This window comes from Convolutriloba macropyga, chromosome 12 (genome assembly GCF_964194025.1).
Source record: "Convolutriloba macropyga chromosome 12, txConMacr16.3, whole genome shotgun sequence".
In the NCBI taxonomy this organism is placed as follows: domain Eukaryota; kingdom Metazoa; phylum Xenacoelomorpha; order Acoela; family Convolutidae; genus Convolutriloba; species Convolutriloba macropyga.
This window is the reverse complement of record NC_134479.1, coordinates 21,258,810-21,276,897: the sequence shown is the minus strand read 5'-3', so window position 1 is coordinate 21,276,897 and position 18,088 is coordinate 21,258,810. Positions and strand designations below refer to the sequence as shown.

At 36.2% G+C, this 18,088-nt stretch overlaps 1 protein-coding gene across 1 annotated transcript in view; it reads right to left on the bottom strand.

Annotated features, from left to right (window-relative positions):
- LOC142350417 (uncharacterized) overlaps window positions 1-18,088 on the bottom strand; it is a 52,397-nt gene that overhangs the window by 9,586 nt on the left and 24,723 nt on the right. The window contains exons 6-10 of the mRNA XM_075402264.1: window positions 10,224-10,253; window positions 9,498-9,671; window positions 8,491-8,978; window positions 7,833-8,012; window positions 7,142-7,347 (exon numbers count right to left, since the gene is read on the bottom strand). Coding sequence (XP_075258379.1) covers window positions 7,142-7,347; window positions 7,833-8,012; window positions 8,491-8,978; window positions 9,498-9,671; window positions 10,224-10,253 — 1,078 coding nt within the window. The remainder of the gene's footprint in view (window positions 1-7,141; window positions 7,348-7,832; window positions 8,013-8,490; window positions 8,979-9,497; window positions 9,672-10,223; window positions 10,254-18,088) is intronic.

The following is an 18,088-nucleotide window of genomic DNA, read 5'->3' as shown; positions in this document are numbered from 1 at the left end:
TGAATGAGTATTATTGTTTTGTCTAGTAGGTGTCCTATCCCTTTCATGATCTCTACTCCTATCACGATATCGATTATCTGATCTTGGAGGACCGTTGCTTTGTCTGTCCCTACTATTTTGCCTATTGTTATCTCTGTAAGAATTGTTTCGATAGTTATTTTGTCGTTCCTGTGATCGGTTATCGTAAGAAGATGATCGGTAATTGTTTGAAGAGTTTGATGGGTACGGTGATCGATGACGGTAGTCTGATCTGGAGTTGTTTTGATAATTGGATTGATTTTGGTTATAACCATTTCTCTGTCTGTCCCTAGAATTTCGATTGTCATAATTGTTTGATTTGTAATTTTGTTGACCTGGTGAATGGCTCCTACTACGTTTATAATTATCTGTGAACTTTTCTCGTTGTTGAGGTGGGTTTCGATTTTCGTTTTCAAAGTCCTTGTATTTAAAGCAGAAAGCTATTGTGTGACCTGAACGTTTGCAAAACTTGCAGAATCTAGTCTGGTTTTGTTTGAATCTGGGATTGTCGTTGTTGTATGTGGCGTTTATTTTATGATCTTTCATTAGATTTGCAATTTCTGTGAGTTGGTTTTTTAACCCTTCTATTTCTATTTTATTGTCGATACTACTTGAGGCAGTACCCGTGAATTCACTGCTAACAGAAAAACTTAAGTCTTTAGTTGCTACATGATCCTGTAATTGTTGCCAAGTTGTAGCTGGGTTTTCTATTAACCGCTGATGTGCCTTTTGCTTGAGTGTAGGTGGCGTTAATCCTCTTACAAAGTATTCCATACACTTAGCGTTACGCTGGTCGTTGTTAAAATCTGGATCTGGCCATCCTTTTTCAACTGCTTTTGTTACTCGGTGTGTATAGCTTTTTATCAACTCATCTGGTTGCCTTTTAATACTCTCGACTTCAATTCTTTTCCTATACTTGTCTTTTGCATCAGTAAAACGGTCAATGAACTGATTTCTAACTTCGTTCCATGCTAAACCTGGTGCTAAGGTTTCAAACCATTGGGCTGCGGGCCCACGCAAAACCGAACCAAACAATGCTTTTTGTCTAGCGTCGTATGCTGCTTGCAAATCAGCATCCGCAGGATCTCTTGTTCCTAGTGAGATTTGGATTTTTCTTTGTATTAAACTAAAGAATTCCTGGGCATCTTCAGATGGGTCTAAACCTGTAAATTTCTCTAACGCTATGTCGGGGTACGCAACAACGTTCGCTGCCATTTTTTGTTTTAGTATATGAAAAGAATATTTTATACGAAAGTACTATTAGTTTGGGTAATTAGTGTAGAAAATATTTTTGTTATAACAATTAAGTAATAAAACACTAATACTAAAGTAGAAAGTTGAACTGTTTGTTTTGTGTTATGAATTTTATTTGTTTAGGATCGTTTAATGATTGTATTTTAAATTCAAAGTTTTTGCCGTTATCAGTGCTAAAAATTTCAACCCAAATTAAATATCGGTTTGCTCAACGGTAAAATTTAATAACCAAGGATAAGTGCTTTCAGAGTGTTTAAATTCAACAGAGTATTGGTGAAATCTGTTTATTTTTGAAAATCTAATTTGTGTGACAAATTCTGTTTTTATAAGTAATTTAACTCTATCTGGTAAACTCGGATCGTCAGGAGAAACGTTGATGTATTTGGGTTTAATGATTTTTAAGATTTGTAAACCAAACGGGGGAATTATATTTTGGTGGCTCATCCACACGCTAGATGATAACGTTTATGCTAATTCTATTACACTGTTTTGATTTCTTAGAGCATCCAAAAGTTCATTAAAGTTTGGGTTAGTCCACTTATAAGTAATGTAGATTTCGGTCTGTGTTTCGTTAGAAGAGTGATGGTAAATGCATAAAAAGTTTCTGTTCTGATCAGTTAAATAATATGAAACTTTGCCTATTTCGTTATGTACTTTAATACTTATATTTAAATCTTGAACGTTTACTTTAATATATGACATATAAATAACATAGAACAATTGTTTTTGTTGTTTTATTATTGTATTTTTGTATGAAACACACAGAAGACAGTATAAAAACGTTTAGTACGGGATGTTTAGTACATCAGTAGTAGTATTTTTGTGGCTATTATTGTGTTAAAATATTGTTTCTGAAGTGCTTGAGTCTGTTAATGACCGTATTTTAACATGAGACAACAACTTTTCTATGATAAATTTGTGTACAGATTGGGTTAAAAAGGCTAGTTTACGCTGTTTTAATTAATTATTGGCTAAATTTTCTGCGGGAATCTCGATCACACTGTTTTTAGTTTTTAACAAAGTTAGTAAATTCTGAAAATTTGGGTTCTCAGATGCATAAGTTATACAAAAATCAGCCGGAGAATTATGTTCAAACACGTAGAAAATAGCTAAGAAAGTAATTCCGTCAGTAATAAACCGTGTTATTTTACCCCTTCTAGTGTTTTCTTTTGCTGTTAGATTAAGATGTTCTACAATAACTATTCCAGTTTGGTCCATACACTGTTTAAAACCTCTATTGGTGAAATTGTACTTGTGAAAACCGGTTAAAATGGGGGAATTCTCATCAATTTATGTTATTTTCAGGCTAAAAATCTATGTTGGGGGGATAAAATTTAGTTTAAAACCCGTTATTCTTTGTTAAATTTGAGCCTTATTGAGATTTATGTGGTCAAAACTTGGTTAATGTTTACTAATTTTGTGTAAATATGACGTTAATATTGCTATTTTCTTGAGTAATATTGGTTAAAATTGGATAAGAATGGTGTTTTTAAGGCTTAAATGTGATTAGTATCCGTTAAATTATGATAAAATTGACGTTAATTTTATTAAAATCTGGTTAATATTTGAGAATTTAGGTCAAAATGATGTTTATTTGGTTAAATTTTGATTAATATTACCCCACCCGGGTCAAGGAATTGATAAAACAGAGTGAATATTCAACTAAGGAAGGCTTATATTTAACCAAAATTGGGTTAGTTAATGTAAAAGTGCAGCAACGTGTGCTTAAATGTGTAGAAAATTGGATATAAATTACACTAAACACGTATTGGGGGGCTGAATTCTGGTTAAATTTACCTTAAATTGTTTGAGAATGCTATATTTTGGTCAAAAATTCAGTAAAAATTAGACATATGTTACTCTAAATATGATTTGGGGGGGGATGATTTCTGGTTAAAAATCGGCTATTTAGTGTGAAAATGCTAAAAATCTACTGTGAATTTGGTGAAAATCGGCTAAAGTTTAGTTTAATTAGGTGTTGGGGCGGTGAAATTTGGATAATTTTTGGTTATTTGGAGTGCATATGCTAAAATTTAACCATAAATTTGGTCCAAATCGGGTCAGAAATAGTCTAAACAAGTTTTGGGGGGATAAATTCTGTATAAATTTCGATTATTTAGAGTAAAAATACTAAAATTTAACCATAAATTTGGTCAAAATCGGGTTAGAAATAGACTAAATAGGTTATGGGGTGATGAATTTTGTATAACTTTCAATTATTTAGAGTGAAAATACTAAAATTCAACCATAAATTTGGTGAAAATTGGGTTAAAATCAAATTAAATATGTTTTGGGGGGATAAAATCTGGTTGAATTTCGGTTATTTAAAGTGTAAATACTAAAATTTAACCATAAATTTGATGAAAACTGGGTGAAAATTAGGTTAAATAGGTTTTGGGGGGATGATTTTTGGTTAAATTTTGACTATAAATTGTGAAAGTACTTCAATTGTTATATAAATAAACTCAAAATCGGACATAGATTACCCCCACCCGGGTCAGAACAAAATTACAAGAGCAAAGAATCAGTTGCCTGTTACTATTTTAATGTAAATTTACTGTATTTCGGCCGAAAATTTGATATAAATTACTCTATTTGTTTGTCTATTAGTGTGCTTTCACTTCTGTGGTAGTGGTTATTTTACTATTTTAATCCGATCGGATAGAAAAACAAAAATTCAGGCGTGATTCTTTCCTCTGGGCGCACCAGTTATCAAATTTGGCTGGGCTGCTACAGATCACACAATACGGGATCTCTTTATGTATGCCAGTCAAACTTGACAAAAGATATAACAAATCGAAGGCAAAGATATATGCCTAATACCTGTCTGTGCTATAAGTCTCAATTTAAAATAGTTGGGGGGCTGAAAAGTTCAATTAATTAAATAGATAAATTAAATGAACAAGCTTACTAATTACCAGTTGTGTAGTGTTGAAATGGAGGTGAGCTGCTGGGCGATCGTTCACTTGGGTGTTTCTTCAGTTATGTTATTTGTCGAAAAGGAAAGTTATAAAATCAAATCTGGAATTATTTGTCTAAGTTATTAAACAACTTTGTTCGACTATTTTATTGTTAAAGTGAAGTTAAATTTTGAGAAAAATGAAAGCAGTTGTCTGCTGCTTGCTTCTGGGAGTGATTTCTGTCTCTCTAATTTTATTCCGTCCCACTTCGCTGAGAGAAACAATTAATTCCTCTCAGCTCCGTTTGGGCCGATAGGGAGCGAATCACAAACTCACGTTCATAGTGAGGTGCTTCTTAATTTTCCTATTGGCCGAGAAGGCAAGAGAATTAACTCTTTTTTATCTCACGGAGAAATTATTGAAACTCCAAAAAATAATAAAAATCTAAAAAGCTGAGAGCATCAATTATTGATTTCGTAGGCGCCTGTTTTCTGCTTTTCCCCTCTTCTAAAACCGCAACATTTATGGTTTTCTTGGGGGCTTTTTATGAGACTCTATTGTCTTTTCCCCTGAAGCAATCTGCTTCATCTTTATTGAATTTGGGGGGAAAGATCTGCATTGCAACTGTCAAAAGCAGAAGTAATTTAAATCAAAAGAAACTGTGGTTTTACAGGCCGCCTACGTTCAACAACGTACATTTTCTATCCTGGATATAAGCGAGGATATCCAGGCCTAAAGTTGTGTTAATTAAATAAGTCGAACTGAGTTGTTTAAATACTTGTGTACTGGTAGTCTTAACAAGCGTTAGTTCGTTTAGCGCGCGGCGAAAGAATGGTTAATTAGCGCCTAGATACGTTCGCTCTAATGCGGGATTAATTATCCGTTCATTTGTAACGGCTTTCGTAATACTACATTTTGACCAAGAATTAGGCATGGGTAGGGGTTTCCATCCCCCCCCCCATTTAGGCGTTTGGCCCTTTACCACTGCGCTTTACCACTGCGCTATACCACTAGGCTCCAAAATTTGAAAGCAGGATAGCTCATGATTTTTTTTACCATGGATAATCTAGTAAATTATCGTTCGTATGAAAGGGCGCCTAACCGCAGCAAGGTCTCGAAATCACTGCAACCTGGTTTCTCACCTTGTTCTTAGGTAGGGCTAGTTTTGGAGACAGGCCTCCAACAGTCCAGAATAGATTGTACAGATTGTTGGTTGGGAAAAACGTGTTTTGAGCATTAAAACTCTATTTCACAAGTTGAACAATAACATGTTATACCTAGATACGAAATAACATCTCAAATTAACAAAATTTGAGCGCCTGATTATCAAAACCTGCACTCTGTGACATCGATTTAATTTTTTTCTTCTTTGCTGCCACGACTTGGTTTAAGTGATTGCCTGAACAACAAGATCTTAGCCATTATTATATATAGCTCACCTGAATGGTACCATCAATCAGTGTTCCGCAACAAAAAGCACTAATGATGTACGACGCTTTCAGATAGCTCTCTCCAAAAACTGACTCAAAATGCAAATTAAAAACAAGCTCCGCAGAAATATGCATTACATCAAAGACATACAGTTGAATGTCAAGGTTCACTCTCACATTTTGTACATTTGAATTGGAAGTGATCCTTTAACTTGGATTGTGAGATGCCACTGCGAAAAGAGCTTTGTTAACCTGCTCTCCGCTTACAAAAAGTTTCACCTTAGGAACGAATTGGTTTTGTGACAAATTGCAAAATGCAAAGTTGATTCCACTCTTTTATTAAATTTTTGTCTCCAGGCCTCGTATATTATGTATCCCAAACTCAAACTCAGTGAAAACAGAGAACCGGTCGACAAATGTGTCAGCAATCAATCAATGATGCAGCTCTGACGTGTTAAACAACTCGGACAGCAGTTGAAATGGGGCTTGGAAGACTACAAAACATAAGTTGAAACTCGATGATTTTGTCTTAAAAAATTTTACGTAGAGTGCCTATTGAAGCACAATTCTTGTGTCTCGTTTCTGTATGAGATCTTTGTGATCGTACAGTTTAACTAGGTTTGGCTTGTGGGAAAAAGAATTGATGTTGATGTTCCGAATATTCCTTTCTGAAGCAATCTTTTTTTAAGTAAGAGAAACTTTGTATAAAGTACAGAGTTAGTTTCCCAAACCAATTTTGAGGAAGCCTAGCACAGTTTTGATATTTGTGTTATTGAAGCCAATTGAGACACAAATTTCAGTTTATAAATTTAAATCAGATATACAATATCTGAGTTGCACCTCCCAGGTTTGCAAGAAACTTCAGATTTGTTGGACTGTTATTTGAATTCCTCTTTGTCTTTTTGCTAGGAGCCAATTTCTTAAATTTGTTGGTAGATTGAGTTATGAACCAAAACTTGAACAGATACTGAGACTAATTGAGTATCAGATTGCAGCAGATAATACAGTTCACAAAGGTGAACCGCAAAAACGTAATATCAGGTGAGATTCGAAGCGAACAGGCAGGTGTAAAGCTTCCTTGCCCTTAATAGAAGAGCAGTTGTTACAACAAGTGGGATTATATTGTATGCTTTAACTGTTTTGTGGTCCTTATATCTCCTTGGTCGTTATCAAGAAGCAATATACTTGTTGTCAAGAGTTTGTGAGAACTATTTCTTGGTTTTGATATTTCTGGTTTTGTCTAAAAAATTAAATCACAGGACAAAGAATTCAGTTTAAAAAAAACGAAAAAGATAGCCGTATATTTAACTAGTATCGTCGTTTAGTTCTTTATTTAATAAAAAAAATTTTGCTAGCATCTTTTTTGAGAACATAGAGACGGTTTATTACCTTTTAAAACAAGTCAGTGTTTGAAAAATAGAAAGACCAAATGAACTGAACATAGCGAAGAAGATTTTCTTTCTTTTCGATCAAACGATGCCCAAGCTTTCTCGCTACTTTTTCATCAGTTTTTTTTCGATCTTCTCAAACAGGGTATACATCGATAATCGGTCACTACCTGTGTTTGGGTCCCTCGAGTTGACGTAACTATTGGAGTTGAAGAATACCACAAACTTCCTCACCATCTCAAACTCCCCATTCTTGACTGCCTTCTGCAACATGTTCTCATACAGTCCCATTCCTCCAGGGAACACCATGTAAAGGTACTCACTCCCTGCTCGCAGCATTTTGCTCAGGGTGGGGACCTGGATAAAACGAATAGAGTTAGAAGCTAAGCTATCGCGAGATAGAATGTGGATCTACCACCCAAAATACACACACACAAACAAACAAACACACACACACACACACACACACACACACACACATCTTTGTGCGTGGATAATTATGTTGGCCCCTGCACCCGGTTAGTGTTTCACTTTTTAACGTCGTAAATGATACTACTTTCAATTTTTGTATATGAACAGAACTGGTGATGGAAAAGGAGGAGGGTCACTCAGATAATAAATTTAAGTTAGAGGACGAAGTTAACAATCGCTTGTTTCAATGAAAGTTACATTCCCAACAGAAAAATTCCACATTGCTTAATCCATAAATTTAGGTCCAATTTAAAATGCCTTAGGCACCATGCATGTTTTACTGTGTAGCGTTTTTGGCGTTCTGATCATGAGCAATTTAGAACGAGAGCCTCGACCTTGTTAGTGAATTAAGATGCTGAATTCCGACTAACTTCAACAAATATGTCGTATTTGGGGTGCTTTTCTGGGTTGATCTCGACCATTATGCCCGAGTTGTATCCGAGGAACTTCCGAATTGAGAAGTCGTCTTTACTGGATCCACTGAAGTCGTCCAGAAACTCACCAGTTTTGTGGTTCCTAACCACTATCTTTTTGTCTACCGCCACCAGCTCCTTAAAATTCAACCCGTGTTTGAAACAATTGATCCAACATTTATGATAATTTTTCATTCTATCATAGTTAACATTTTTGTTGAACGGTACTATTTGGAAAATTGACTTAATTTATTGTTTGATTTCACATTGCAGGCAAAATTTCTCATCCTATTTTCACCAATCTTTTCAATCATTATAAAAAAAACCATACGTAATAATGCATTGAAATTATGAATGCTCATTCTGTACACGAATTTTTTCCATAAATTCAGCACATTATTATAACCTGTTTTGAGCTATTTTTTGATAATTTCTTAAATTATTTTCTGAAAATTCCTCGACTTGAGCGAAAACAGTTTTAAATTTATTTAATGCATCTTTTGTAACATTGTTGAATTTCATAAAAAGAGAAATAAAAAATATAAAATAAAACATATAATTTCTTTAAATACTAATTTTAGACAGGAAAGTTTTGCAAAATTACTCCAAATCCCACCTTTGAATAAAGCTGCGCGAATCCGTGACATTTTGTTATTGACAAATTCAGGTTAAGTGACGTCACCAGCTCACTAACAGACATGTTTTGAGGCACTATAATAACATCAAAGCGATCTTTCATTTTATTCCGAATGATTTGCCGAGTTTGATTCTGAACCTCGCCCACGTGCTTAACCCAATTTTCACACCACGACACGTCGTATAACTTCCCGAGCGATTCAAGTTCGTCCTGACACGACTTCAAAACATGCGCCCAGTGTGATTTGGCCTCATTTTGGGGCTGGCTTGTCGGAGTTTTAATCGGGAGACCATATTCGTCGACAGTCGGGGCGGGATTTTTTCCTATTTCGAGTTCGGCTCTGCGAATCATCATTTTGACTTCGCCCAAACGACGTACTACTGATTGGCATTGTTTGAATTTGTACATTAGCATGAAGAACGTGCAAAGATAAGCACAAAAGCATTGGTTGTCGTAGTTTGAGAGGTCTGTGCATGTATAGCAATGGACAATGTTTCCGGTTTCTCAACAAAAAAAAACATTCTAGTTTTTTTCGAACAAAGATGAGAAAGAGATTGAGGAATCATTTCATAAACGGAACAAATAAATGAGCTCAAATTTGGTCAGTGCTCTGCTGTTTAAAAAAGTAATAATTAATGAAGTCATTTGGTTGATTTTTGAACAGGATCGCCATTTTTTCCCAACTTTTGGGGATAAAACAATCAATTGTGTAAAGCTCTCAAACTTTTGTTTCAGTTGACTTCAACTTTCCAGAAAAAAATTATTTTATATAATTTTAATTAAAATTATATAAAATATTTTTTTTCTGTGTCTACTCCCATATTTGGAAACTCCAAGGGTCTATTCAAGTAATTTAGAACTCGGAAAATATAGCCTCCTACTTTAGCAAGAGAAAAAAGTTTATGCGCCATATTAGATTTGTTTGTTTCTGCTAGCTGAGCACAAATTATTAAAACGTAAAATTATGCCTCATGAAGAAACATTGCCTTCAGCTGTGACGGGTGACTGCAAGTGTGTCATTTTTTCGAAAGTTTTCAAAGCCAAATTGAAAGCCCATCTGTCTCGAAGTAGAATCTCGTTTGAAAACGTGTCAGGAATGAAAGTGTTGATCAAAGCACAGAATGCTTGGCTGTTTGTCATATCACGTAATGATTTGATACCTGTAAATACACTGTGATTATGGAAAACATTTGCATACATGCCACGCATAATTTTTCTTAAAAAGGTATTTTTTCTTGCAAGCCACACCAGTGAATCGAAACTTGACATATCTTGAGACACCTTCATTGGACATGCATGACATTTGCCATCTCTTGCTAAACTTCAAAAGTGATGCTAAGAACTTGAAACACCAACCTGTCATGGTAAATCTTGGTATGGTCTGGTCAAGATAAACTCAGGTAAACATTCTTGACAGCACTCAGAAAATTTTGTTAAAAATCTTGATAACATTTTATAGTAGAATCGTCCACCAAACTCACTGCTGTGAAGATTGTCGTCTGGTCTTGAGTTATGACTCCTGGAACGAGTCTTTGGAGGAACAACATCTAAGGAATCAGCAATATCTTCATTGCTGACATAAAAGCATTGCCTCAGCCATTTCAGTGAAAACCAAAATTTTTTTATTGCAAGCTGAAGCGTTAAGAAGCAAGCTAGTAAGCAAACGAGTCTCATTTCACGGACTCTATTAACTAATGCATCATTTTCCTTACTGTGTCGCGATCTATCACGGACAATTCTACCTATAAATAAACTAAATTGACATACTTTCTAACACTTATAGGAACAGAACACAAATCATGGAAAAACAGCTAAGCATTTCATTACGTTTCTAAATATACTCCTTCAGGTCCATACCGACATCACTGAAAAAGCGCCAATAAGACTAAAGTACATTCTTGAAGTTCTATGCTAATAAAATTAGAAAAAATTTCAATATACATCCTGTCGACATCTGCTAATTTGCTGCAATTTGTCTTTTGATCCCCAATTTTTAATGGTAGTCTTTTATGCGATTGTTTACAAATTCGTCTTTCTTTGATCTGTTTTCCTATTGACACGTTCAGAACAATCCTGGACATCAATAACAATTTTGAGTAAATTTACATGAACACATGCACCTTTTGAAACCATGTCCGTACAAAACGGTTCCAGAAAAAACAGTCCCAAATTGCAAAATATTCCTAGACAAAATAGTCCAAGAAAAGCAGACAAAACAGTCCCAGACAATATAGTCCCGAACAAATATCAAAACAATTGTAGACATACTCTACAAACAATTAACAAGAATAATTTATGAGTTAAGCATCTGAATGCATTCTTTTTAATTGATATGAATTAATGTTAAACCATAAACTTGTTTCAAAATATATATTTTCTGGCAAAAACTATGTTTTAATCATCTTAATATTTGTTCAATGACTTACAGTCATAAGAATAACTTAAGGAGTTTCTATATTAATTCGTGTAATCTCTATGTTTAGTTGGGACTATTTCGTCTGGGATTGTTTTGTTTGGGAATATATTGCTATTAGGGAGTGTTTTGTCTGGGACTGTTTTGTCTGGGACTGTTTTGCCTGTTCACCTTTAAAACAGATTTCTAAAAAGGCTAGCTTGAAAAATACCTGAAATTAAGTAAATTACACCGGCAAAAGGTTTTCAATATTAATACAACTGAAAAATCTGATACTTAATTGAAAGTAAACGAAAAAAAATAAGCCAATTAAGTGATTTCATCTGTTTCAGTGTTTTGTTTGATGTTTTGCGTTTTTCGCGGAAAACCAGACACGTCCAAATGTGTTAACTAGCTAAAATGAGAGAAAACTCATATTGGTCTTAATGGGAAATGCCTTGGTTTCTAACGGCATTTTGTTAAGAATATTGTTATCATGAGTGATTTTTGCGGAGGGTATTTTCAAGCAATATAAATTCAAAGTTAACAATTTCTCATGCTACTTTGTTTTCAATTAATTTTTTTTTCAATTACCAATTTTTTTAAAGCATTATCACGCGTTTAGTGTATCCATCGTGAAGTTATAAAGCTGCGAGGTAAGGCCGAATTGTTGAATAAATTCGAGAGGCTGATAACAGCTGCGTGGCATTGTTTTGCAATTACAACATTTGCATAACTTTATCACACTATTACCGTTGTGATAACCCTGACTATAGGGTACAATCGTGCTGTGAATCCACGTAGATTTAGATGTATGGATTCGAGGTGCGAATCCAAGTTTCCAACGTCAAATGGATTGTTACTTTTAGAATTAACCACAATCGCGGTGCGAATGTAGACAGATTAAATGAGAATGGATTTCTCCTTCAAATCCGCTAAGATTTTATCTAGTGGAAAAGAGATTAGATTGCGAACGACTGAATTCAATAAGAAGATTCAAGAGAATGAAATAGTTGAGTAAAAGTGGGAGGTGTGAACAGTATGAAATAATGACTTTTTAGTCGGTGGTAATTTATAATTATGTGAACATTGACTTTTAGTTTTACAAGGACAAGTATAAATTAATTAAGTACAATTTACTAAATGAGAACTAAATTATGGTACAACCGTACCACATATCCTGCGCTGAACGAAAAATTTTAAACTGCATCAGTATAAAATTTAGAATAATATTAAAATATGTACTGGTTATTATAGATAGTATACATATTGAGTAACGATAAATGAGTGCCGTAGGATTAGTGTATTTGAGTCTCGAATGTAAGAGAGAACGAACATAACGGAAACTGACGACATATGCAGTGAATTTTATGCACGTGATATAAATTAATGCACAAACGTGATTCGAATCCATCCAAATTTATAATACGCGAATTAGCGTTACAAATGCAACATCAAATTAAAGAAATGGAGAACTAACACACAATGAACATTAAAATTAAACGAAAACATAAAATGAATGGAAAAGCAGGGCAATTCCGAAATGATTTTAACAATTACAGATTGGAACTAATAAGTTAACAATGACAGTTTGAAATAGTTTGAGTTTAAATTTGGTTTTCCGCATCGAATACACTCATGCTAACTTCACGAGCGTAATCGTCGTAGTTGTATTCTTCAGGGGACCAAGTTCCCACTGGTGGTGGTGCAGAGGGGCTTGCAATCGTTAATTCATAGTCGGTTTCTGGAACTGGCGGCGTGTAGCTTCTTCATGGAGGATCGTTTCGATCACCGGATTTGTTCGTTTTGGTTTCTTGGAAACCGGAGCTGTTGAATCATCACTAACCGAATTAACCGAGCTTTCGAATCCGTAATATTCTGGAGCTCGTCGGTTTCGTTTAGTACTAGTATTCGAGGGAGACGTGGTTGAAGACGTTACTGAAGGGGCAGCAACAGACGATGCATTTGACGTATTCATACTCACCGATGTGTTACGTGATCGTTTTCCCCCGACTTGGGGCTTTCCTGGTTTTCGTGCCAACATTGCTTTTGAAATATTGCTATTGGCAGACGACACACCCGATGCTGCATCTGACTGTGTTGGACGGTGTCGAATTTTGATCTCCCCGCGAAACTTCTTCTTTAAGTCCTTCGTGTGCTGTGCGATTTTCTCTTCCGTGGTTTTATCGTAAGGGAGGGGTAGACGTTGCGCATATTGCCAGAGTTCAGTATTCCTTTCGGCGCGAGTACCGATTTTAGCAATATCGCTATTGCGAACACTTACTTCCGGTACTCCTGGTTCTTTGATGACGGTTGTCGTGTCTGATGTACGAACAACCGTACTTCCTGGTGCCAGTGTTTCCCAAAGACCGCGAAGGTTTCGTTTGGAGCGTTTAGTCACCTTGCGAGCCAGCTTCAAGTCCAGTGACTTTTCCGATCTGGGGATGGGGTTATTCAGTTTGGGATGTAATATGAAGTGAGAGACAGATTTGTTGTGTTCGCCGTTGTAGCGGCGTCCGGTGTCAACTTGTGCCCGTTGCATTGCCTCTTCAATCAGGATGTCGCTTCTGTCTCCCGTCACCCATCCATTTTCATCCAGATAGTCCTCAACAGGGACAGTATCAGCGTCTATATCCGTGCAAGGTTTGCACGTGGCCGCTTTATTTAGAATTTCGCGGTGCATATACGGCCAGAACGCGTATTGGCCAAGCGTTATCATCCCCCAACTTCCTGGATGCGTTAAGTGGAGGCTTTCCAAGACCGAGTCTTGAATGGAATGTGGAATCGCAACGCGTTCGTCCACACAAACACATCCTGAGCGGACGTGCAAGTCTCGCCAGTACGAGAATAGGTACGGGTTGACTTCCTTGCATCACTGGGGGTCATCTTGAAGTATGCAATCCCGTACCTCCTTCAGAACTGCGTCCTTGCTGGTCAGTACTGCCAGAAAGCCTTTTGTGAACAGCTGTGTCAGGTTGTTCTCAAACACCTCTTCTTTTGACAATTCGACACTAGGAGAAGGGTGTCCATCATTTGAGGATCGGGTCGTTCCTGAATTTGGAGTGGATTGAAATGTCACTCGGCTGTGGGTAGGGGGATTTTGCGGGTTTCGGCTGTGTGAAGGAGAAGTACTCATTTTGTGGTTTTCAATTACGTGGATATGAGTTTGGTTGGGTCTAGTATTTACTTGTGATTGGATTTGAGTTGAATTTGTACTGGTATTAGAATGAGATTGCAATTGTGCTGCGTGTGCAAAGTATTTAAGAAGCAACTGATTTGTGTTTCGATTAATGGCAGAAAGCAAATTGGAATAGTTTGTTGAGCGAGGATGTGAGGCACGTGTGGAATGTGTGTTAATGACGCTGTTAAAGTGTCGTGATTGACAAGTTTGTGGTGTGGTATTTACATAAATTGCTGCAATTGCGTCACGAATGCGGGTAATTGTTGCTACCGCAAATTCCTCGTCATATTTGTTTGTAACTTTTGCTTTTTGATTTGGTTGGCGGGAAATATAATCTACCAGCCCCATTTTTGCACCGGGGATATGTTCAATGTTAAAGTCAAAAGGTAAAAGACGATCAATCCATCGTGTTAATCTACTATTGTTAGATTTGTTTGATCTGTGTTCTTTCATGATTGAGAGTAATGCTCGATGATCTGTGATGATTGTAAATGAATTACCAAATAAATAATATTTAAAATATTCGACGGACCACACAACACCTAGTAATTCAAGTTCGTTAATGCTATAACGTTCCTCATTTGAGTTAAGGAATCGAGATGAAAATGCAACTGTATGCCAACCTGTAGGTGAACGTTGTTCTAGTGCTGCTCCTAACCCTGCTCTGGAAGCATCGCATTTGATCCGCGTTTCCAAGTGGGGATTGTAGTGTGTGTTTTCTGTGGCGTTTGCTACTCTATTTTTAATTGCTTGGAAATGTGTGTCATGTTCTATGTTCCAATTAAATTTTGTGTTCTTTTTTAATAATGGACGAAGAGGATGACATAATTGGGATAAGTTAGGAATGAATTTACCAAGGTAGTGTACAGAACCTAAAAATGATCGGAGTTGTTTTAAATTTTTAGGTGCTGTTAGTGATGCGATTGCCGCTGTTTTTGACTCAAGTGGAGCTATTCCAGATTGACTGAATTTATGTCCTAACCATTCTATTTCGGTTTTTGCAAAATGACATTTAGGTAAGTTAATTCGTAGATTATCCTCATCTAATTTTTGTAAGCACTGTTAAACAAGTTTTAAGTGGTCTTCTTTGGACCCACGGCTAACCACTATAATGTCATCTAGAAAGCAGTAAGTATTTTTTAGTCCGACTAACGTATAGTCCATTACTTTTTGGAAAGCTGCTGGCATATCAGTTAAACCGTAGAAACCAGTAATGAACCGATATGTTCCCGTTCTATCACCGCTGATAATATTAAAGTTACAATGTCTAGCCGTTTCCGGGTCTAATTTAAGTTGACTGTATGCGTACTTCAAATCCAGTGTGGAATAATATGCTGTTTCTTTTGATGCGGATGTATTTAAGTTTTGCTGAATTGTGTCAATCAAATTATCAATATTTGGCATTTGATATTTGTTTTTGTGAATAGACTTATTTAAAAATTTTAAATCTAGAGCTAAATTAACTGTTTTATCTCTTTTAACTGTAATAACTATAGGTGAGATGAAATTTTTGTCGGAACAACTATTTAATTTTATGATGTGTTTTTCATCAAGTAATTTTTTAAGTTCTATATTAACTAATGGTTGTAAATTAATAGGTACTCGTCTTCCTTTTTGATGAGTAGGTGTAAATTCACTATGAAATGTAGACTTTACTGAATGTTTTAAAGATTTACCGACGCGGGTGATAAGTTCAGGAAAGTCAAAAGAAATTTGCCGCTTAATTGGGCATTGATTTTGATCAATGTTCGCCACTTGTTTTGATTGGATTACTGAGAAACCTAGTTTTGGGAAAAGATCTCGTCCAATAATTGGTCGGTGACCATCTTCAACGACAGTTACATCAACATCTGTGGCTATCCAGTCGTTACACTTTATTGATGTCTTGATTATACCTATTATCTTGATTATGTCATTGGAGAAAGTTTTTAAATCGTGTATTTCAGGAGACTGTATCCAATAGCTATCTTTGCATTCTGATACCACTTTGTCTGCTAGACTTTTGTTAACGATCGTACAAACACTTCCTGAATCTACCAATGCTTTCATGCTTGTATTTCCAACTCGAATGTCCAAATTTACGGGTTCTACCTCACGGGTGTCAGTTTTGTATGAGATTGCCGCTACACAATTGTCATCGTAATCATCGTAGTCTGAATCGTAATTGGCATCGTATATGCTCTTTTGTTGTAGGAGTTTGCTAATATTGTTTACTTGTTCGGTTACTGATGTCGTGGTGCCGACCGTAGCCGCTTCCGAAATTGAGTCATCTACATAATTTACTCGAGATCTAGGTTTGCTAACTTGTTTTGGTTTTTGACAAACCTTAGCGAAATGGTTAGAGATTCCACAGTTTTTACATATTTTCCCACGGGCGGGACAGTTCTGTCTATGAGCGGGAGTCCAACCATACCCACAATTTGGACAGATTGTCAGTTTTACAAACTGATTTGTAGATGGTCGCTTTCTATTCCACGATCCTTGGACATTGTTTATCGAATGGACTTCATTAGTTGAATTGGTTGTTGGGGTTCCAGAGATTTTGAGTTGTGTTTGTATGCCCATTTCGATACTGATCGCAACTTCGAGAGCTTTTTTAGGTTCTCGTGTTTCTTTTAGCAATTCTCTTTGGATTTCTCCATCTTGCATGTTAGCGATAAACACATCCCGTATTATCGATTCCTCACGGCTTCCTAAATCACAATTTAGGGAGAGTTCTCGAAGTCACCCGTAAAACTTTTCCACTGGTTCGCCTTTCATTTGTTTTCGAGTTAAGAATGTATATCTGTCAAATGTAATATTCCTTTGTTTGGTGAACACTTCATCAAGGCATTCCCAAAGAACTTTCATGGTCACTCTGTCAATTTGGATACTTGGTTCCTGTGAACCAAAAATTCGTCTCCCTTCAACTCCCAGGCTGAGATACGTTAGGGATACTGCTTTACTGTCGCAGTATTTCCAAGGCTTTTCCCCACATAGTATGCCAACAAGTTCTGCTTTCTGGCATCGGTTAAGCCATGAGTTTTTTAGCTGCTCATTCCTAGTACGTCTGTCTCTTCCGCTTTGAGCTGTGCTGTTTTGAACGTCTTCCTCGTAGATGGGTTCTGGAGGTAGGGTAACCTTGTCTGGGGGGTCGTCACGAAGAGTATCGATTGACATTCCTTCTTTAGCCATGATGGCTAACTTTAGCATGACCTGCCATCTGTCCCATTGCAATGGAGGTTTCAACGTCGGTTTTTCCCAAAAGGGCTCGATTCCCAAGAGTGCGCGTTCTTTTGTAGCTGACTGCGCCATGTGATAACCCTGACTATAGGGTACAATCGTGCTGTGAATCCACGTAGATTTAGATGTATGGATTCGAGGTGCGAATCCAAGTTTCCAACGTCAAATGGATTGTTACTTTTAGAATTAACCACAATCGCGGTGCGAATGTAGACAGATTAAATGAGAATGGATTTCTCCTTCAAATCCGCTAAGATTTTATCTAGTGGAAAAGAGATTAGATTGCGAACGACTGAATTCAATAAGAAGATTCAAGAGAATGAAATAGTTGAGTAAAATTGGGAGGTGTGAACAGTAAGAAATAATGACTTTTTAGTCGGCGGTAATTTATAATTATGTGAACATTGACTTTTAGTTTTACAAGGACAAGTATAAATTAATTAAGTACAATTTACTAAATGCGAACTAAATTATGGTACAACCGTACCACAACCGTGATTAGACTACGAGTTTATCACTTACTTTTATCGTCACTGTCCATATACGAACAATGGTTATAAAACAGTGTGATAAGCCAGTAGATCAATGGCGAGTTAGATTTCATTATGTTAATTGGACGCTAGTATTATTTCATCGGTAAGTTATGCAACTGTTGTCATCGAAACCAGAATTGTTTTAGAATTCTGAACAATTTGAAAGCAAAGGATGAACTCTGGTCTCTATTCTTCAACTGTCCTTTAAGTATTCAACAAAAATTCTATAATGGCAAGACCTTGGTTTTT